The 24,354-nt window shown below is 35.7% G+C and overlaps 1 protein-coding gene across 2 annotated transcripts in view; it reads right to left on the reverse strand.

Moving 5' to 3' along the window:
• Window positions 1-24,354, reverse strand: part of LRRC49 (leucine rich repeat containing 49) — a 334,467-nt gene that overhangs the window by 91,012 nt on the left and 219,101 nt on the right. For both annotated transcript variants that reach the window (XM_053717544.1, XM_053717545.1), the window contains 2 exons: window positions 21,661-21,744; window positions 5,988-6,157 (listed from right to left, as the gene is read on the reverse strand). In XM_053717544.1, the coding sequence (XP_053573519.1) occupies window positions 5,988-6,157; window positions 21,661-21,744 (254 nt within the window). The remainder of the gene's footprint in view (window positions 1-5,987; window positions 6,158-21,660; window positions 21,745-24,354) is intronic.

Consider the following 24,354-nt stretch of genomic DNA (forward strand, 5'->3'; position numbering starts at 1 on the left):
AAAAAAAAGATGCAAAAACTCTGCAAAACAGTGTAAAAAAGCAGTAAAATTTACGAAATTTTTTAGAGTAGAATCATAAAGCCTTAGTAAGTTTGCACAGCCAGCCAAATAAACGATTAACCCCTTAATGTAAAAACCGGATTGACAAAACGTAAAAAAAAACGGTATAAAAATGTTCAGCACCTTGCCACAGCTCTGCTGTGGCGCCTACCTGCCCTTTAGGATAGATTTGTGGGGAAAAACCTTCTTTTAGGCCCTCAAACACAGCAGGACCCTCTGGAGAAGCAGCTGGATGTCTTCAGAGTAAAAGAAACTGCGCAACTGAGGCGCGAAAATAGGCCCCTCCCACCTCACTCGATGTTAGTGGGGCCTAAAAGAAACACACCATGTGGGTTAATAACCCTTAAATCAGCCACAATGACCCCTTAAAGTCCCTCAAAAAATGTTAAATTTTTCAATAAAAAAACGTTTTTTCCCATAAGTGCCACCAGTAACAAATGAGCCCGCTATGCAAGCGGGGATTCTCTATTAAGTGTCTGAATACAGCTTACCCTTCCCTCATGGGGATATTGTCAGCCTTTTCTAGAATTATCACAGTCTGTCTAGAAAAAAATAGACTGAACATACCTCAATGCAGCTTAGCATGCAAACCGTTCCCCCAGCTAAACGGTACTCCTCAGCTTCTGTGGGAACAGCAGTGGATCTTAGTTACAAAGTGCTAAGATCATTATCCTCCTTGCAGAAATCTTCATCCCTTTTCTGCCAGAGAGTGAATAGTACACACCGTACCTTTTAAAATAAACTTTTGCTTGAGAAAATAAAAACTACCATTTTTGTCACCACACTCACTTTACCCTTCCTAGCAGTTAAGCAGGCAAAGATAATTTTTTCTTTATTCTTTATCTATCTTTATTTGAAAAAGAAGGCATCTAAGCTTTTTTCTTGGTTCAGACCTCTGGATAGCACTTTTTTATTGGTGGATGAATTTTTCCACCAATCAGAAAGGATAACCCAGGTTGTTCACCTAAAATGGGCCGGCATCTAAACTTACATTCTTGCATTTCAAATAAAGATACCAAGAGAATAAAGAAAATATGATAATAGGAGTAAATTAGAAAGTTGCTTAAAATTTCATGCTCTATCTGAATCACGAAATAAAAAATTTGGGCTCAATGTCCCTTTAACTCTCATGAGATTTCATAGTAAACTTCCTTAAACTGAATAGGGAAATAACATGAGTGTACACGAAGCTCACTCCCTTGTCTGTCCCGGGACAGACATACTGATTTGCTGCTTAAAGTCCTTTGCAATAGAGTTTGAATACTTAGGACATTTTGAGGTAAAATATATTTCATTTTTACATGGAGATGTTCAGGTGATATTTTCTAGTCAGCTTTTTACAGCTATGCTGCATCACTTTCAAGTGTTTCAACATTTTGGTATCATGGCTTTTTAAGTCTGAGCTGATTATGGGCAGATTATGTAAGTCTTATAATAGTGCAATAATTGGTTGTAATTCCACCAGACTCCTCTACTGCATTAATTTTAACATATAGATTTGCTCAACCATATACAACAAAAAAAAAGTTATTTTGCATTTCTCGGCAACTTACTCCTCTGTGTTGTCACATGGGGGATATGGCTGCCATACTCTGCTCTACAAGGTGATATATTTTTGTTTTTTACACTTTATAAGCAAAACCCACATTATATACCTTGAAATATGACATAAAAATGCAGTACTATCTATTATGTATATATACTATTTAAATTGTAGGTACAAATACACATTTTTTAGGTTTATCACTGTGTTTTAATCACTGAAAAAGTATGATTATAATTAAAATGCATAAATGTTAACAATGATGTATTTGCATGTAGTGTGAAAAAAAAAAAACAGATTCTCCCTTAACTATTTTTTTTTCATATGCATCATCGATGTTACAGTTTTCTCTATAACTGCCATTGTAACTTTATGAAAATGTTATTTTATTTTACACATGTTTTTTACTTTTCAAAGAAAATGTTCTTGCACACATGCTGGCATTAAACTCCTGTTGGCATAACACACATCCTGGCATTACATTATATCCTCCATGTAAATGCCTTCCTCCATCTTGGCATTGGTATAAACATATTCTGGCAGAAAACACACACTAGCAATAAACAGTTCCATAGTATTATTATAGACATGATGGAATTAAAAAATGTATAGCATTTTTGTATAAGCAAGCTGGCATTAAAATTAATGGCATTATTGTAGGCACATTTCTGTATTAAACACTTTATTAAATTACTGTAAACTTATTATAGCACTCTGTTAAAAATCACTCTAAAAAGGTTCTCAGTAATATAAACTCATCTAGGCATTAGTCACTTCCTTAACTGTAAACTCATCTTGGCATGAAACAGATTTTGCCTATTTAAACCAAAGTCTAATACTCAAAGGCAAGAGATGTTGAAACTAACGATGTTGACGTTTAAGTACTGGGCATGGCCATATGATCGTTCTGTGAGTAGCTATACTTGAGAAAAGCCTGGTAAGGCACTGATGAAGCACTGATAAGGACTACAGCCTGCAATGCCTGACTGTACTTTCACTTAATATCAACAGGTTTCATATCCGAGTTCTCAATCAGCTGTAGTTTGTCACTTTCACTCATCACTGTTTTCCTTAGATATAGACCTAAAGGGACAGGCTAGTCAAAATTAAACTTTCATGATTCATATAGGGCATGCAATTTCAAACAACTTTCCAATTTACTTTTATCATCCAATTTGCTTTTTTCTCTTGGTATGCTTTGTGGAAAGCTAAACCTAGGTAGGCTTATATGCTAATTTCTAACTGCCTCTTATCTTAGTGCATTTTGACAGTTTTTGACAGATAGACACTATTAGTTCATGTGTGTCAAATAGATAATATTGTGCTCACTCCCGTGAGTTACTTAAGTCAGCACTGATTGGCACAAACGCATGTCTGTCAAAAGAACTGAGATAAGGGGGCAGTCTGCAGAGGCTTAGAAACAAGGTAATCACAGAGGTAAAAAGTGTATTAATATAGCAGTGTTGGTTATGCAAAACTGGGGAATGGGTAATAAAGGGATTATCAATCTTTTTAAACAGTAAACATTTTGTAGTACACTGTCCCTTTAAAGTGTTTTTCTAGCTATTTCACATATGGGGCTAGATTACAAGTGAAGCCCTATCATTCATGAACATGACTCAAACACAACAAACAGTGCTTCTATTTTTGCACCTAAAGTTACTTATATTTTATTATAGTCTTGGACGCACTACCATCTGCATGTCAGATAGCTTGGATGCATTACACCCTCACATAATAGACTTCTTTGGGGGAGCACCGTAAAATAGATGACTGACATTGATCAAGTTCTAAGCCGATATTGCGCTAAGCAGAGGGTGTAATAAATTGCACATGATAGTGCACAAATAGTGAAGCTCTTCATGTAGTTTTGTGCTATATAATAATATTGGTTTACTTCAGGTCTCAAAAATTGCTAGTTTTTTCAGTGGTATTTTAGTTTGTGCTCGAGGACATTACTTAACTCACCACTTGTAATATGAGCTCAATGACAGGACTAATATTGCTTCCCACATTATCCATTAAAAGTATAAGGCACTCTAAAAATGTGTTACCCCCTATTTATTTGTAAATGTTATTTTGTATTGTCTGACAAAGAGGGTAACACCCCGAAACGTTACATTAAAAGGTAACTTTAGAAATCCTGGCGACTGCATCCCCATTCTTTACTACTATCAATACTATGGAAGCACCCTGGGTGGGTAAAATGTTAACCGTGAGTGCTGGCCTGTCTGCCGTCATATATATATATATATATATATATATATATATATATATATATATATATATATATATATACACATATATACACAGTACTGTGCAAATGTTTTAGGCAGGTGTGAAAAAATCTTGTAATGGAAGAATGCTTTCAAAAATCCAAATGTTAATAGTTTATTTTCAATTAACAAAATGCAAGATGAGGGAACAGAAGAAACATCTAAAATCACATAAATATTTGGTGTGACAACCCTTAACCTTCAAAACAGCACCAATTTTTCTAGGTGCACTTGTGCAAAGTCAGGGATTTTGTAAGTATATAGCAGGTTGCACGATTAAACAATTATACCAAACAAGTGCTAATGATCATCAATGTAATATGTAGGTTGGAATACAATTATTAAATGAAACAGACAAACTCTGCTAACAAGATGAGGTTGCTGAAGACAACCATGGTACGTTTGAGCACAGCAACATGACACAAGAAATTTCAAGGCAGACGGGGGTTTTCTGATGTGCTGTCCAAGTTCTTCTGAAGAAGCACAAAGAAACAATGCAACTTTGAGGACTGAGACGCAGTGGTTGGTCAAAGAGTGCAGCAGATAAAAGACACATCATGCTTATATCCTTTCACATTCAATAGATGCCCAGCAGTGCCATCAGCTCAGAATTAGCAGAAAACAGTGGGACCATGGTAAACCCATCTACTGTCCAGGAAGTCTGGTCAGAAGTGGTCTTCATGGAAGACTTGCAGCAAAAAGCTATACCTCTGAGGTGGAAACAAGGCCAAGTGACTCTACCATGAAAACAAACACAGTAACTAGGGTGCAGAAAAATGGCAGCAGTTGCTATGGACTGATAAGGAATACATTTAAACATTTGGCTGTAGCAGAAGGCATTTTTTCACAGTTGTGCTGGAAAGAGAAACAAGAATGAGTGACTACAGGCAACAGTGAAGCATGGTGAAGGCTCCTTGCAAGTTTAGGGTTGCATTGCTGCAAATAGAGTTGGTCAGAATTATTGGTCTCCTAAATGCAGCGAAGTACAGGCAGATACTAATCCATCAGGAAGGAATCAGATTGGCCCCAAATATATTCTGCAGCATGACAATGACTCTAAACATACAACCAAGAGCATGACTAAACATACAACCAAGAGCATGACTAAACATACAACCAAAGTCATTAAGAACTATCTTAAGCATGAAAAATAACAAGAGCACCACAGAGCCCTAGTCTCAACATAGTTTAGCGTGTCTGGGATTACATGAAGAGACAGAAGCAACTGGGGCTTCCTAAATCCACAGAAGAACTGTGGATAGTTCTCCAAGATGTTTGGAATAACCTACCTACTGAGTTCCTAAAAAAAACCTCTGTGCAAGTGTACCTAGAAGAATTGATGGTATTTTGAAGGCAAAGGGTTGTCACACAAAATATTGATTTGATTTAGAGTGTTCTTCTTTTCACTCATTTTGCTAAAAATAAACTATTAGCATTAGTATGTATATACGTCTTAAATGTTTATGTATGTATAAAAATGTACACACACGTATTAACATTAGTGTGTATATAAGTTTAATATGTTTATGTATGTGTACACATATATGTTAGAGGGAACATTGGTCACATGTCTATCCCAAAAAAGCTTCGGCAAAGGTAATAAGATAATGTAAAACAATGCAAGCTTTACTAACAAAATGACAGTGGCAAACAATTTTTACTCCAGTGACATGTGACAAGTCTGGTTGACTTTTCAAAATGGCAAGGGCAGGTTAAGTCTTTTTTTTTTTTTTTTTTTTTTTTTTTTTTAAATGCAGGTATGTTAAATTATTGCAAGACTGCACACAAGTCTCATAGTCCCAAGGTATTTAATAGTCCTTTATAACAATCCTAGTATCCAATATGTAAAGGTGAAAATGTAATTGACTGCCCCTTCCAAATCTCGCTCTAATAAAAAATAAAAAAGACTGTGTACTGAGATTGTATCTCATTTAAAATGTAAACTCCTGTCACTTGTTTTTTTGTTTTAATGAAAAGAACATAAACATCTTTATGGTATTTTAGTATATGAATGAAAAATAAAACCTTTTTTTGTTGACTAATACTTTAGTAAAAAGGTTAAGCTTAAATGTATAGACTTTTTTTTTACTACTCAGTAAAGTAATTACCTTTTCTCATCAGCAAATTCATCGGCTATTGTTCCATTCAAATGACATGGTTTATGAGACGGACTCTCACAACTTGTGGAATCTTGATCTGAAGTGACGACAGATGTCACTCGATTTTGCTGAATGTCCCACTGTCTTGCAGCATTGTTAATTGCGATTCGTTTTTTCTCCTGGAATAAAACAATGGTAAGTGGAAGCTAGTTTTATGGATGCAACAATTTCTAAATTAAGTTGGACTACAGTGAAGAAGAAAAAAAAAGGAGTGTAACAGTTGTGCATTGTAGCTCAGCTTTCAAAGTAACTAAAATTCACATTTCTGTTAATGTAGTCATATAAAATAAGACACAAGAATCTTTCCTAAACTTTAATATATCATAAAAGTGGAATCAACATTTACAGAAATTAGTTTTTCATTATTTGTAAGTAAAACAAATACATTTAAAATATTTTATCTTTTAATTTACCAGTTTCTTTTCTATGGTTAATGTTGGTTAATTAGATGAATAATTATAATATTAAAACAGAAGATGTATGCTATACTGCACTTTCTTAAAAAAACAAATGGCAAACATAGAACAACTAGAGGCCAATCGATAAGAAGGAACCTCTTAAAATATAAAAGCCAATGAAAACCATCTATAAAAACATAATTTATGTAAGAACTTACCTGATAATTTCTTTCATAGTGGCAAGAGTCCATGAGCTATGTAAAGGATATACATTCCTACCTGGAGGGGGCAAAGTTTCCCAAACCTCAAAATGCCTATAAATACACCTCCAACCTCACTCATACTTCAGTTTAACATATAGCCAATAAGTGAGGTGTAAAAAAGGACTAAAAAGCATACAAAAGAGGAACTGGAAAAAATAATGTGCATTATACAAAGAAATCAAGATCACAAAAAATAGGGTGGGTCTCATGGACTCTTGCCACTCTGAAAGAAATGAATTTATCAGGTAAGTTACTACATAAATTATGTTTTCTTTCATGTAAGTGGCAAGAGTCCATGAACTAGTGACGTATGGGATATAATAACCAAGATGTGGAAGTCCACAAGTCACTAGAGAGGGAGGGATAAAATAAAAACAGAGAAATTAAATCCAAAAAAATAATTAGGTTTTCTTAAAAATGTCAGAAAAACTCAAATCAAAAAGGCATTAGAATCAAACTGAGACAACTGCCTGAAGAACCTTTCTACCAAAGGCTGCTTCCGAAGAAGCAAACACATCAAAATGGCAAAATTTAGTAAAAGTATGCAAAGAAGACCAAGTTGCTGCTTTGCAAATTTGATCAACTGAAGCTTCATTCTTAAAAGCCCAAGAAGTGACAACTGATCTAGTAGAATGAGCTGTAATTCTCTGAGGCGGAGACTCCATAATATTTCAAAGCTCTTACCACATCCAAAGAATGTAAAGACCTTTCAGGAGTATTCTTAGGATTAGGACATAAAGAAGGAACAACAATTTCCCTATTGATGTTGTTAGAATTCACAGTTTAAGCAAAAACTTAAATGAAGTCCGCAGAACAGCTTTATCTTGATGGAAAATAAGATAAGGAGACTCACAAGAGAGAGCAGACAACTCAGAAACTCTTCTAGCAGAAGAGATAGCCAAAATAAATAACACTTTCCAAGAAAGTAATTTAATATCCAAAGAATGCATAGGCTCTAAAGGAGGAGCTTGCAACATTTTCAAAACCAAATTGAGACTCCAAGGAGGAGAAATAGATTTAATAACAGGTTTAATACGAATCAAAGCCTGAAAAAAAAACTGTGAATATCAGGAAGTTTAGCAATCTTTATATGAAATAAGACAGAAAGAGCAGAAATATGTCCTTTCAAAGTATTTGCAGACAACCCCTTATCCAAACCATTCTGAAGAAAATGTAAAATCCTAGGGATTCTGAAAGAATACCAAGAATAGTTGTGAGAGGAACACCAAGAAATATAGGTTTTCCAAACCCGATGATAAATTTTCCTGGAAACAGATTTACGAGCCTGTATCATAGTGCTAATCACTGAGACAGAAAAAAAACTCTATGACTAAGCAATAAGCATTCAATTTTCATGCCATCAAATTTAGAGATTTGAAATCCTGATGGAAAAATGGCCCTTGAGACAGAAGGTCTGGCCTTAAAGGAAGTGGCCAAGGTTGGCAACTGGACATCTTGACAAGGTCCGCATACCAAAACCTGAGAGGCCAAGCTGGAGCTATCAGAAACACATAAGATTGTTCCAATATGATCTTGGAGATCACCTTTGGAAGAAGAACCAGAGGCGGAAAAATGTAAGCAGGTTGGTAAAACCAAGGAAAAGCTAGAGCATCTACCATCTCTGCCTGGGTATCCTTGGACCTGGAAAGATATCTTGGAAGCTTCTTGTTTAGACGCAAGGCCATCAGATCTATTTCTGGGGGACCCCACATCTGTACCAATTGAAAAAACACATTTAGATAAAGAGACCACTCTCCCAGATGTAAAGTCTGACAACTGAGATAATCCGCTTCCCAATTGTCTACTCCTAGGATATGAATCTCAGAAATTTGACTAGAGTTGGATGCCATCCAAGAAAGTATCAGAGATGCGGTGCTTCAGCAATGAACGAAGTGAGTTCCCCCTTGATTGACATATGCCACTGTAGCGATATTGTCTGTCTGGAATTGAATATAAAGTTCTCTCTTCAACAGAGGCCAAGCCTGAAGGGCTCTGAAAATAGCACATAGTTCTAAAATATTGATTGTAACTTCACCTCCTGAGGTTCCCAAACCCCTTGTGCTGTCAGAGACCCCCAGACAGCTCCCCAACCTGTAAGACTTGCATTGTTGTGATTACAGTCCAGGAAGGACAAACAAAGGAGGCCCCTTGAACAATAAGGTGATGGTCTAACCACCAAGACAGAGATTGTCGAATGTTGGGACTTAAGAATATCAACTGTGATATCTGAGTATGATCCCTGCACCATTGGTGCAACATGCAAAGCTGAAGAGGTCTCATATGAAAATGAGCAAAGGGGATTGCGTCCGATGCTGCAATCATGAGACCTAAAACTTCCATGCACATAGCCACTGAAGGGAATGATAGAGACTGAAGGTTTAGACAAGCTAACACTAACTTCATTCATCTCTTTTCTGTCAAAGAAAGAGTCATGGACACTGAATCTATCTGGAAACCTTTGTCTGAGGAATCAAGAAACTCTTTTGTAAATTGATCCTCCAACCATGTCTTTGAAGAAACGACACAAGTTGTTTTGTGTGAGATTCAGCTAAATGAAAAGATTGAGCTAGTACCAAGATATTATTCAAATAAGGAAACACTGCAATGCCCTGCTCTCTGATTACAGATAGAAGGGCACAGAGAACCTTTGAAAAGATTCTCGTAGATGTCGCTAGACCCAATGCAAGAGCGACAAATTGTTAATGCTTGTCTAGAAAAGAGAATCTCAGAAACCGATAGTGGTCTGGGTGAGTCAGAATACGTAGATAAGCATCCTGTAAGTCTATTTCGGACATGAAATGACCTTGATGAACAGGCAGAATAGTCCTTATAGTCACCATCTTGAAAGTTGTGACTCTTACATATCCAGAATTGGTCTGAATGAATCCTCCTTCTTTGGGACAATGAACAGATTTGAATAAAAACCCAAACCCTGTTCCTGTAGAGGAACTGGAACAATCACCCCTGAAATCTCTAAGTCTGAAACACACTTCAGAAAAGCCTGAGCCTTCACAGGGTTTGTTGGAACATGGGAAAGAAAGAATATTCCCATTGGAGGTCTTATTCAAAAACCTATTCGATACCCCTGAGAAACAATATCCTGAATCCACTGATGCAGAATCTGCCCAAATGTCTTGAAATAATTTTAATCTGCCCCCACCAGTTGAAATGGATTGAGGGCCGCACCTTCATGCAGTCTTAGGGGCTGTGTTTAGTTTCTTATAAGGCTTGGACTTATTCCAATTTGTTAATTGGTCTCCAATTGGAACCAGAGGCCTTAGGAGAAGGAGTGTTTTTTTTGTTCCATAGACTGACGAAAGGAACAAAAACGATTGAGAGCTTTAAATTTACCCTTATATTTCTTATCTTGAGGCAGAAAAACTCCCTTACCCCCAGTGATAGTGGAGATAATAGAATCCAATTGAGAACCAAATAAATTATTACCTTGAAAGGATAAAGATAGTAATCTAGATTTAGACATCATATCAGCATTCCATGATTTAAGTCATAAAGCTCTTCTAGATAGAACAGCTAAAGACATAGATTTAATATCAATCTTAATAATATCAAATACAGCATCACAAATAAAATGATTAGCATTTTGAAGTAGAAGAACAATGCTGGTTAAATAAGGATCCGATAACTGCTGTGCTAGACTGTCCAACCAAAAAGTTGAAGCAGAAGCAACATCAGCTATAGAGATAGCAGGTCTAAGAATATAGCCAGTATGTAAATATGCCTTCCTAAGATAAGATTCAATTTTCCTATCTAAGGGATCCTTAAAAGAAGTACTATCTTGCATAGGAATAGTAGTACGTTTAGCAAGAGTAGAAACAGCGCCATTAATTTTAGGGACTTTCTCCCAAAGCTCTAAATTAGACACAGGTAATCGATAAAAAAAATTAAACCTAGAAGAAGGATTAAAAGAAGCACCAGGCTTAGACCATTCCTTAGTAATCATATTAGAGATAGCATCTGGAATAGGAAAAACTTGGGGAGTAACCTCAGAAGTCTTAAAAACAGAATTCAAATGTTTGTTATCAAGAGGACTAGATTCCTCAATACCCAAAGTAAACAATACTTCCTTTAACAAAGAACGGATATATTCCATCTTAACAAGAAAGGAAGATTTATCAATTTCAGAGTCTGAAATAGGATCCTCTGAGCCAGACAAGTCCTCAACAGCAGACAATACTTCTGTATGCTGTTGGTCAATACAAACTTCATCAGAGTTATGAGAAGTAGGAAGAGACCTTTTACGTTTATTTGAAGGCGGAATAGCAGTCATAGAGGCCGAATTATCAAATGTCTGTCGGACCTGATCCGACAGTGCGGATTAGGTCCGACAGACATCGCTAAATGCGGAGAGCAATACGCTCTCCGTATTCAGCTACTCGATCGGGTTGAATTGTGGCGATTCCTGTCCACCTCATCAGAGCAGGCGGACAGGGTTATGGAGCAGCGGTCTTTAGACTTGCCAGAATCACGAGGCCCACAAGCTCCATACGGAGCTTGATAAATGGGCCTCATAGCCTTTTCTATGGCTGCAGCAATATAATCTTTTATATTTACAGGAATATCATATACATTACATGATAATATGACTTGGTGAAAAAATCTATACACTTCTACTGTGATTTATGAACTGTTTGGAACTGTGCAGAGAAACTTTGCTTTGAAACGCTATAAAGATACCTCATTGTATTGAGGTTGAAAATTGTGAGTTGAAATAACTACATGTATTTGTATTCTATTTATAATAAATGGTATAACACTTTTAGCCCTCCTTGGCTTGTGTTTTCTCTCCCTATCTGTGGCTATATCGTTTCATACATGAACGGAGGGAGATTGGATTGAGGGTGATACCAGAAGTACTGTCTGCACCAGCTTTGTGATCTGAGGATTCTAAAAATCCACCAACATTATTATCCATACTCTGGGAGTGCCTGATTGATATTATACACTTACCTCATATTGATTGAGGGTGTACCAAGTAAGTGCACATCTGATAGGGTGAAAAAAACACCCCCTTTTTTGGCACAAGATATCAAGATTTATTTTAAAGGACTTTTTTGCACCTATTTCTATTGTGTATTATTGATGGTTTAACATATTTTTATCAATTTAACTATTTATTAATTATTTTAAGAAATTTTGTATATTATGCTATGATTGACTTTTAAACTGCCTGAAATATTCGTCTAGTATATATTGACCTGTATATACATATATCAATTTGTTTTTAAATTATTAAATTTCTATACAATACTATATGAACTTTGTTCAGTTTATATATTTTATTAAGTATACAGGGATAACCATTATCCTTAATATTGACCATATTTATTGGACTGTATATAGATCTTTTAGATAAAGCGGCATCTCTGATCTTTCTATTATATATATATATATATATATACACACACACAGGATGAGAGAGAGGAGAGAGAGAGGAGAGAGAGAGGAGAGAGAGGAGAGAGGGGAGAGGGGAGAGGGGAGAGAGAGGAGAGAGAGAGAGAGAGAGAGAGAGAGAGAGAGAGTAATTTCTTCAGTGTTGTCACATGAAAAGATATAATCATATATTTACAAAAATGTAAGGGGTGTACTCACTTTTGTGAAATACTGTATGTATATATATATATATATAGGAATATCTATTTAAAAATACTTAGAATATATATATATATATCCATTATTAAAAATTAATATTGCATAAATATGATTTTTCATGCTTTCATCTATAAAGGGTTCCAATGCACTTGTATCGATAAGTCTATATATGAGTACATATGTATTTATATGTGTATATATGTCTGTAAATACATATATACACATATAAATACGTATGTACACACATATAAACACACACACATATATATATATATATATATACACACAAACTTCTTTAGACATGTATGTGTATGTATCTCAATGTTAAAGTCCTTTGCCTGCTTTTTTTCTAGCACCTAAGACCTCATATCTTTAAGCCCTTAAAAATTATTCGCAAAAAATATTGCACAAAAAAGTTATATTATGGTAATATTATAAGTTTAAATGTACTTTTAAATGTATTTTTTTATACATTTTGTGATACATTTTTGTGTAGCAAAACAGTTAACCAGAGCTCTGAGGATGTGGTAATCATTCTAGCGTAAATCGCAACTGCACTCAATCGATCTTGTTTACTTTCAGCTTGTAATTTGAGTTGATAACCCCCTTAACGTCTGTGCATAATTTTTAGCGATGCGGTAGTAATCTGGCCGTAAATAAGCTAAGTTTAAGTCTAGCTCAACTAGACAAATTTACTTGGTTAAGCATATTGCATAATAAATGGATAGCCTCTATCTTGATGATTTGAAGAAAAAAAATGTAAAGGTATTTGCATGAGCGGGAGTGAGAAATAGAGATTCACTCGTAATATAGCCCTGTATGTTAAAGTGCAGTCAGGGTATGTTAAAACCATGCTTTTTCACCTTAACATGGTTCATAAGCTGAATATAATATGAGGAAGCAAAGTTATAGTGAATGTTTGTTCGTTGAAGTTTCAGAACTGCACTATAATCGACTTCCCAATTGGCTAGTTTGCAAGGGTTAAAAGATTTATGAGAAAACTAGGAACCAGTCAGAATTCCAATGAGCCAGTTATATACTGGATAGCAGAAGCAGAAATAGACGTTATTTATATAAAGATATGTACAATTAGGTAATAATTAGAAAGTCACAAGTAAAACTGTATCTTGCATTCTTGGTTTGTCAAGTACTAGTCTGAGACCAAAAAAAAAGAAAATCAATATGGTTTTCAAGAGAAGTAGCACATGCAGTTAAGACAAAAAAAAACAGTCTATAAAAAATTCAAACTCAAACTGTCTCAGAAGAGGATAAGGAGAAATGGAGAACCCATCAAAAAATGATGAAGCAGTTAATCAGAAAGGCTAAATCTGATGCAGAAAAGAAAATAGCACAATCTGTAAAAAATGGTGACAAAGCCTTTTAGATATATCAGTGAAAAAAGAAAAACTAACAGAGGGAAAGTAAGACTCAAGAATGATGATAGAGTAGTGGAAGAAGATAAACAAATAGCAAACTGTTTAAATTATTACTTTTATTCAGTCTTTACAACAGATGGTAGAGATAGTGAGATTATATTAAGAGATCTTACTTTAAATGATAATGTGAGTAGTACTTTTCTTTTTACAGAGGAAGAGGTTTCAAGTGCTTTATCAAAAATAAAAGTAAATAAGTCTGTGGGTCCAAATAATCTTTATCCAAGGATTATAAGAAAACTTTGATCCATGATAGCTACTCCATTAGCGGATTTATTTAATCAGTCACTTCTAACAGGAGTTAGACTGGAAAATTGCCATTGTAGTCCCTGTTCATATAACGGATAGTAGGGAAGATTCTGCTAACTATAGGCCAGTCAGTTTGACCTCAATTGCAGGGAAATGAATAGAAACCCCTTTAAAGGAAAGACTTGTGTCTTTCCTTCAGACAAACAACTTAGAAGACAAAGGACAGCATGGTTTCACTGCTGGAAGATCATGTCAGACTAATCTAATTGATTTCTTTGACCATGTAACTAAACTAATAGACCAGGGAGGAGCCATAGCTGTTCCATATCTAGACTATAGCAAAGCATTTGACACTGTCCCACACAACAAATTTATTCACAAAATGTATTGCCTTGGAGTAGATGCTAAGATAATTCAAAAATGCCTGGGACATGCATAAGGCTATCCTAAGAAAAAAAAATAACATGTAATATGGGTAGACTTGACGCATAGAAGACTGATACAGTAGTTTGATTTTGAATAGCGCTTAATATCTACATTATGTAGTAATGATCTCTCTTATATAACATGGTATTATTTTCAAAATATTGTCTATTATATACTTTTTTGCTTAGGTGTGAACAGCAGTTAATATCACACTCACATTTTATTTGACTGTATTACACTGGTATTGATTGCAGGTTTCCATAGCTATGTTGAAAATGGTGTTTAGCATGCCACAAATTAAAATGGGTTGAGAACCACTAACTTAAATTAAGACCTTAGGAAGAGGTCTGAATTTAAGGCATAAACAATTGATATTTGTCCCTGATTATATATTATCATATCTAATATATATATATATATATATATATATATATATATATATATATATACATACACACCTAATAAAATAGCATGCAGGGTAAAAATATGCATGAATGAACTTGGGGAAAATATAATTAACTCTTGAAGAAGCAGGATAATCTGCATGTTAAAGACCAAAAATGTTTAGACTTTGGTCTGTCACCTCAGATTCTGTCTTTAGCAATTGCTTTGCTCTCACAGACCAAAGTCTAAAAAAGCCCTTTATTATTATCAGCACTTTGTTTTAGTACACAGTCCTATATTAAAACCAGTTATAAATAACACTTTATCAACAAATTAAAACTAGCTTTTTTTTTTTTACACAAAAGTAGTACAGGTACAAAACCCTTAATTCAAACTGCTTGGGACTGGCTGTGACCAAATATAAATAAAAGTATTTTATGTCATTTAGGCAATATTTACATGTCACAATACAGATTATCGGGTTCATTTATAAAACTGTGTATGCAGCTTTGGAGCAGCTTTGGTGCAGGCTTGCATGAGTGAGCCTGCAGTTGATGGTTAAGAATAAGCGGTCATCAGACCGTTGCTTCCTAACCTGTACACCAGCTCTTAGCTGGCATCTTAAAATCACCCCAGAAGAGTCCAGCTGGGGTGATTGACAGCCCATGCTCAAAGGTGGTTGGCCTTGTGTGAGCAGAGAGCAGCATTGCACAAGCAGCCGTTTGTGTAATGTTAAATGTTTCAGCATACTGCTGACCGAGATTCTGAACGGATAAGGTTCTCGAAGAGAAGATTGTAACCTACGGGCAGGGAAATAGTTAATTTTTAATCATTTTATTTAAAGGGACAGTCTAGTCCAAAATAAACTTTCATGATTCAGATAGAAATGTACTTTTATCACCAATTTTGCTTTGTTCTCTTGGTATTCTTAGTTGAAAGCTTAACCTAGGAGGTTCATATGCTAATTTCTAAACCCTTGAAGGCCAACTCTTCTTTCAGGGCATTTTGACAGTTTTTCACCACTAGAGGGTGTTAGTTCATATGTGTCATATAGATAAACACTGTGCTCACGCACGTGGAGTTCAGGTGAGTAAGCTCTAATTGGCTAAAATGGATGTCTGTCAAAAGAACTGAAATAAGGGGGCATTTTGCAAAGGCTTAGATACAAGATAATCACAGAGGTAAAAAGTATATTTACAGGTGAAACTCGAAAAATTAGAATATCGTGCAAAAGTTAATTTATTTCACTAATGCATCTTAAAAGGTGAAACAAATATATGAGATAGACTCATTACATGCAAAGCAAGCTAGTTCAAGCTGTGATTTGTCATAATTGTGATGATTATGGCTTACAGCTCATGAAAACCCCAAATCCACAATCTCAGAAAATTAGAATATTGTGAAAAGGTGCAATATTCTATGCTCAAAGTGTCCCACTCTAATCAGCTAATTAAGCCATAACACCTGCAAAGGGTTCCTGAGCCTTTAAATGGTCTCTCAGTCTGGTTCAGTAGGAATCACAATCATGGGAAAGACTGCTGACCTGACAGTTGTGCAGAAAACCATCATTGACACCCTCCATAAGGAGGGAAAGACTCAAAAGGTAATTGCAAAAGAAGTTGAATGTTCCCAAAGTGCTGTATCAAAGCACATTAATAGAAAGTTATGTGGAAGGGAAAAGTGTGTAAGAAAAAGGTGCACAAGCAGCAGGGATGACCGCAGCCTGGAGAGGATTGTCAGGAAAAGGCCATTCAAAAGTGTTGGGGACTTTCACAAGGAGTGGACTGAGGCTGGAGTCAGCGCATCAAGAGCCACCACACACAGATGGATCCTGGACATGGGCTTCAAATGTCATATTCCTCTTGTCAAGCCACTCCTGAACAAACAACATCAGAAGTGTCTTACCTGGGCTAAAGAAAAACAGATCAGGTCTGTTGCTCAGTGGTCCAAAGTCCTCTTTTCTGATGAGAGCAAATTTTGCATCTCATTTGGAAACCAAGGACCCAGAGTATGGAGGAAGAATGGAGAGGCACACACTGCAAGATGCTTGAAGTCCAGTGTGAAGTTTCCACAGTCTATGTTGATTTGGGGAGCCATGTCATCTGCTGGTATTGGTCCACTGTGCTTCATTAAGTCCAGGGTGAACGCAGCCATCTACCAGGAGATTTTGGAGCACTTCATGCTTCCTTCCGCAGACATGCTCTATGGGGATGCTGACTTCATTTTCCAGCAGGACTTGGCACCTGCCCACACTGCCAAAAGCACCAAAACCTGGTTCAATGACCGTAGGATTACTGTGCTTGGTTGGCCAGCAAACTCGCCTGACCTGAACCCCATAGAGAATCAATGGGGCATTGCCGAGAGAAAGATGAGAGACACGAGACCGAACAATGCAGAAGAGCTGAAGGCCGCTATTCAAGCATCCTTGTCTTCCATAACACCTCAACAGTGCCACAAGCTGATAGCTTTCATGCCATGCCACGCCGCATTGAGTACCGAGTACAGTATGCATTCTTATACTTTTCAGAGGTCCAATATTGTTCTATGTACAATCCTTGTTTTATTGATTGCATGTAATATTCTAATTTTCTGAGATTGTGGATTTGGGGTTTTCATGAGCTGTAAGCCATAATCATCACAATTATGACAAATCACGGCTTGAACTATCTTGCTTTGCATGTAATGAGTCTATCTCATATATTAGTTTCACCTTTTAAGTTGCATTAGTGAAATAAATTAACTTTTGCACGATATTCTAATTTTTCGAGTTTCACCTGTATATAACTGTGTTGGTTATGCAAAACTAGGGAATGGATAATAAAAGGGATTATATATCTTTTAAAACAATAACAATTCTGGTGTAGACTGTCCCTTTAAAAAAGAAATATTAATAAAAAAAAGTCTTGATTTTAGAATAATTTGGAATTTTGGAATTCCAGATTTGTACCGGTATCACTGAAAATTTTAATGAATGGATAGCATACTGGGTTTCTTGGACAGGTTTAGATATTCTGATTAACTCATTATGAACTGCTTATTTTACAGTTTCCTCACTTCCAATAAGATAATAAAACAACAAGACCTCTAGACCAAGTAAGTCACAGTTCATTGTCATGGTATTTTCAACCAATTAAAGTAATTCCCAGATATCTCTATTGCATAATCCTTCAGTGGTTCTCACTGCCAGTAAGGCCTTAACGAGCCATGAATGGCGCATTGTACTGACTTCATACTTTAATGTCTGGGTATTCAGTTGAAGGTCTTTTAAATTAAACATTTAATTTACTGCTGAGTACATTTAATTTATTTAATTGCTATATTCAGTCCATTAAGATCTGTTCAACCATAACAAGTTGGCATGGATTAACCTTCTTGACTGTATGCTGTTTCCAATTGAAATCTATTCTGATCCAAACTTCTGTCACTTTCAAAACATGATACCAGACAAGAAGCAACAATTTAATACTATGTTAACACAGGTCATAAATATTTCTACAAGACATTTATAGAAACACTATTTTGTTTGTTAATGACATAGTTTCAGGGGCACACACTGAAATGCTACAGTTAATGGAAGATCTATGAATCAGTTTAATTCCCATCTGAAAATGTTATTTCTGTAAGTTCTACGATTCTGAAGGATAACAGCAAGAGCTGCAATCATTTAGAGAAAATCAACAGAACAATACAATGGTGTGGGAAGATTATTTAAATAAACTAGGCTACTATGCTCTTAATATCCGGCTTAAAATATACGTAATGTTAAATCTATGAGTTAACCCACCCAAAATGTCCACAATAACCACATTCTATTGTAAAGGGACGTTGCGCATCCAATCAGAATGCTTGTCCCTGTGTTTGCACAGGAGTATACATCTGGTATCTACAGACACAAGCACTTTGGTTAGATTATGAGTGGAGTGCAATATCACGCTTACACAAGTGCGGCGCGTTTGCATTGCCCGGAAGCCAAGCGCTCATGAGAGCACGCTTCCATAGGTTCCAATGGAAGCCTCATTTTTATGCCGGCAGCCACAGCTAACCACCTAGCGCAGCGGGCAAATCATGCAGCAATAAATAAATATATCAGTATATGCTTATATACATATGTATTTATGTGTTTGTATGTGTATAAACACATAAATATATCTATATATAAGTATACACATATATATTTATAGTGAAAACAAAGTCCTCCATTGACCTCCATTTAAAGGCACTTTAGGTGCATTTTTTTCTTTTCTTTCAAAAAACCCACAACCCCTTTTAACTGTTTCGTGCAATTTAGAAAAATAGCTCATATTTATTTTTTATTTTAAAGAACTAAAATATGTCGTCTTTATTTTGTGGGCAATTGGGGCAACTTTTTATATTTAACCAGAGGTCTGATCTCTGAATAATTGCACTTAGTGCAAAGTGAAACCGCAAGCTCACAGTAGCATTATACCAGCCACTTGTAATGGCTGGTTATGCAACGTGCTCGTGGGCACATACTAAGATAGCGCTCCACTCATAATCTTTATTTCCCTCCTTATTTTAGGGAACTTTACTATGAAATCTTCTAAGACTATAGTGAAATCCCATCCCAGTAAAACAAAGTGTGAAGTTAGCACATGCAGATTGTCTCAACCCCATGCAGATGAAGTAAAAAGAGTAGCTAAATGATAACTGCTCACATAGCTCTAACTCTGGTGAGCTGAAGAAAGTTTGAAGTAAAATATCTAAGAAAAAAAAAGTTTCACTTTGAGGTGAAGGGACAAATATAACAGAACCTCATACCTCATCTTTGTTCAACCTAGAGTGAAAGTGACCAGACTCATGTTTCCGACACATCATTTGAAGCTGCTGACCCGTGTACAGTGATCACATTCACTCAATTAGTCTCCATGTTTATTTTTCACATTGGGTGCATGTCTGTATCTTTGTGTTTGTGTGTTTACCATAAACAAAGACAAAAAAAGTAACTCATGATGATAAACTTATTTAGTATGATAACCTTCTAATGGATTTGAATACCACATACACTATATGGCCAATAGAGTGTGGATACATACAGAAAGAGAAGCAGTCTGCAAGGAACAAACAAAAGTGTGTGGGTGCTTGGCCATCACACATATGAGCTTGTTGGACATCCCACTCCAATACCATAGGCATTAATATGGAATTGCCCCCTACTTTTTATAACAAATGAAACTATTCTGGGAAGGTTTTCTTTCCACAAGATTTTGAAGTGTGTTTGGGAATTTGTGCCTATTCAGCCGAAACAGCATTTGTGAGGTCAAGCACTGATGTTGATAAGAAGGTCTGCTTTGCTATAGGCATTCCAATAAATCTTACTGTTCAGTGGGATTAAAGGGACATGAAACCCAAAATATTTATTTCATGATTCAAATAGAGAAACACATTTTAAACAACATTCCAATTTACTTCTATTATCTAATTTGCTTCATTCTTTAGATAGCCTTTGTTAAAGAAATATCAATGCACATTGGTGAGCCAATCGCAAGAGGTATTTATGTGCAACCACCAATCAGCAATTACAGAGCCTATTTAAATATTCTTTTAAACAAAGGATATCAAGAGAATAAAGCAAATTAGATAATATAAGTAAATAGAAAAGTTGTTAAAAATGTCTTGCTCTTTCTAAATCATAAAAAAAATCATTTGGATTTCATGTCTCTTTAAGGTCAGGGATCTGTGAAAGTCACTCAAGTTCTTCCACAGCAAACTTGTCAATCATGACTTCATGGATCTCGCTTTTTGCACAGGGGCATAGTCATGCTGAAACAGGAGAGGGCATTCCCCTAACTGTTGCCACAAAGTTGGAACACCCAAACCCTGAAAAAAAAGCCCCTGACCATTATCCCTCTTGCACCAAACGTTACATTAGGCACTATGCATTCTGAAAAATAACATTCTCCTGGCGTCCACCACAAGCTGTTTCTTCCATTAGACTGCCACATAGAGAAGCGTGATTTCATATTCTAGAAAACATGCTTTCACTGCTTCAGACTCCATCCAACACTTGGTATTTTGCATGTTGATGTGAGGCTTGTGTACAGGTGCTCAGCCATGGAAACCCATTTAATGAAGCTCCCGATGCACAGTTCTTGTGCTGATGTTGGTTTCAAAGTCACCTTGGAACTCTGTAGTGAGTGAGGCAACAGATGAGAGGTGATTTACCCACTTCAGCACTCAGTGGCCCAGCTCCATGAGCTTGTGTGGTGTACCACTATGTGGCTGGGATGTTGTTGCACCTAGATGCTTCCACTTCACAATAATAGAACTTATATTTGATTCAGGCAGATTAAGTAGGCCATAAATGTCATGAACTGACTTGTGCTACCTTAAAGTAACTGTTGAGAATTAATGGCTATGTGCTGGATTGTATGCACCTGTTAGCAATGGATGTGGCTAGAACACCTTACCTTGATAATTAGTAGGGGGTCCACATACTTTTGGCCACATTGTGTGCATAGTAAGTAATAAAACACACGTTGCTTTAAATATTTTACATGACAAAATCAAAAGTTTTGGAATAGTACTAAATAGTACTGAGGGTGACATTACTATTGTTACTACCTTGTTTCTTAGAGCACAGACTGGATTAACTTTATTTCTTTAGACTTTAATGTATTACAGGAATTTAAAAAAAAATAATAATAAAAAATCAACCATTATATACTCAGTTTTAAAAAATGAAAATATCTGACAGTAAAATGCAAAATGCCAAAAATTATATGAGAATTACAAGGACTTTGTCTTCCTAGATGTATGGGTGGTCTGAAATGCTGACACATGTTGGGTGATACCACTGTATTGTTCAGCTTATATGTAAAGAAATCTATCATAACAGTACCTTAAGTAAGGCTTGCTTATGGCTTTCACGCTTCCTCTCTTCCTCTTTTCTTGCCAGAACAGATGCAGTACGTCTTTCTTCTTCCTAAAAAAATGTACAAGGACGTGTATAAGAGAGATTTGTTTGAGGACTGGTCCTTTTAAGTATGAATTATAAAGAAATAAGGTCATGCTTACTAAGCGATCCAATTGGTGTAAAATACTTCAGACTAAATTACAAGTGGCGCCCAAACCTTTTCGTGAGAGCGATAAATAGCATGCATATTACAAGCTGAAAGTAATCACGTTTGCTTGAGCACAATCGCAATTTGCGCTCATCACAGAAAGGGTAGTGAGTTAAAAAAATAAAGTTGCATTAAAAAAAATAGTCTAGTCAAAATTAAACTTGTATGATTCAGATAGAGCATGCAATTTTAAGCAACTTTCTCATTTACATCTATAACCAATTATTCTTTGCTCTCTTGCTATCTTTATTTGAATGTAAGCATAGGAGCCGGCCCATTTTTGGTTTAGCACTTGGGAAGCTCTTGCTGATTGGTGACTACATTTAGACACCAATCAGAAAGTGTTACCCAGGTGCTGAACCAAAAAAAGGTGGGCTCTCTTTTCATCACCCACATAGCAGAAAGACTGCTTACATTCTTGTTTTTTCAAATAAAGATAGCAAGAGAACTAAGAAAAAATGATAATAGGAGTAAATTAGAAAATTGCTTAAAGGGACACTGAAACCAATTTTTTTCTTTCGTGATTCAGATAGAGCATGCAATTTTAAGCAACTTTCTAATTTAATCCTATTATCCCATTTGCTTCGTTCTCTTGCTATCTTTATTTGAAAAAGAAGGCATCTAAGCTTTTTTTTGGGTTCAGACCTCTGGACAGCACTTTTTTATTGGTGGATGAATGTATCCACCAATCAGCAAGGACAACCCAGGTTGTTCACTAAAAATGGGCCAGCATCTAAACTTACATTCTTGCATTTCAAATAAAGATACCAAGAGAATGAAGAAAATTTGATAATAGGAGTAAATTAGAAAGTCACATAAAATGTAATGTTCTATCTGAATCACAAAAGAAAAATTTGGGTTCAGTGTCCCTTTAAAATTACATGCTCTATCTATTCCTTTAAACACAACATAAATAAATACAATTACTTTTATATGAGATTTATATATATATATACAGTATATATATATATATATATATATATATATATATATGACATATTAATATTTAATAATAATAATAATAATAAATATATAACTGTGTATATACTGTAAGTTTCCAATGTTCTTCACATAGGGTATTATGTTCTATGTATATATATATATATATATATATATATATACACATAGGGTATTATGTTCTATGTGTATATATATATATATATATATATATATATATATATATATTCCTGATTGTCAGGAACAGGCTGGTTTTATTGAGGAGCTACTGAGCCTTATCTTATATTGGAACTATTTCCCAAACCAAGGGGACTGCAATGGGTTCCAACGTGGCCCCATCATACGCCAACCTCTTTATGAATGAGGTAGAGGAAAGCATCATCTATAAAAATAAGCTATTTAGACAATATAGTGCCATTTGGTGGCGGTACATTGACAATGTGTTTGGCGTATGGTGGGGTGACGTGGAATTCCTCATGCAGTTTGAAGGGGATTTGAACTCTGAGGTGAAGGACCTGGAATTTACTGTTAATTATAGTGAGGAATCAATACCATTTTTGGACACACGAATATTGAAGTCCGATCACCACCTTGAGTTTGATCTTTACACTAAAGAAACAGATAAAAACAATCTACTGAAGTATAACAGTTTCCATCCTAGAATATTAGTAGACTCATTACCCAGAAGTCAGTTTCTCAGGGTAAGTAGAATTGTAAGTAATAAAGATAGACAAATGACTAGACTTAAAGAAATGACAAAAAACTTTTTGGATAATACTGCAGGGGCTTTATACAAAACAACATCTAAAACACCTAAAAGTAATGATAACAGGATGGTATTTGTAAGCCAATATAATCCATTAAGTAAAAAGATAGCAACTCTCATCCGTCAGAATTGGCATATCCTTAAGGGGTGCAATAAAGACTTAGTACAATTTGAGGAGCCTCCACTTATGGCCCATAAAAGGGTAAAGAGCCTTAGGGACCTACTCATAAGAACTGATATAGGACCCAGTAAAGAATTAAAACAGACATGTTTAGGTAGCAAAAGAATGGGAATTTTTCCCTGTCTTAATTGCATGAGTTGCAATTCTATTATTAGGGGAGCCAATTTTCATCACTCACATAGTGGAAAGAAATATAGTATAAAAGACTATTTCACCTGCTAGACCACCCATGTAGTCTATCTAATAAAGTGTATTCCATGGTCTATATCGGGGAGATGACCCGTAAGGCTAGGGAACGTATGAGCCAACACCGCTCTATTATTAGATGTGAGAACCTTGAGGTCCCCTCTCTAGACATTTCCTTGAAAAAGGACTTAGTATAAGCCAACTTAGGTGGCAAATCATAGACCACATTAAACCTAATAGGAGTGGTCTGGATAGGGAACGCCTCTTAAAACAAAAAGAAATGTGGTGGATCCACAAATTGGAAACATTGACACCTAGGGGTTTAAATAGAGAATATGACCTGTCCTGTTATTTCTAAAATATGTCATGGTTTAAAAGCAT

This window comes from Bombina bombina, chromosome 6, assembly GCF_027579735.1.
Source record: "Bombina bombina isolate aBomBom1 chromosome 6, aBomBom1.pri, whole genome shotgun sequence".
NCBI classification, from domain to species: Eukaryota; Metazoa; Chordata; class Amphibia; order Anura; family Bombinatoridae; genus Bombina; species Bombina bombina.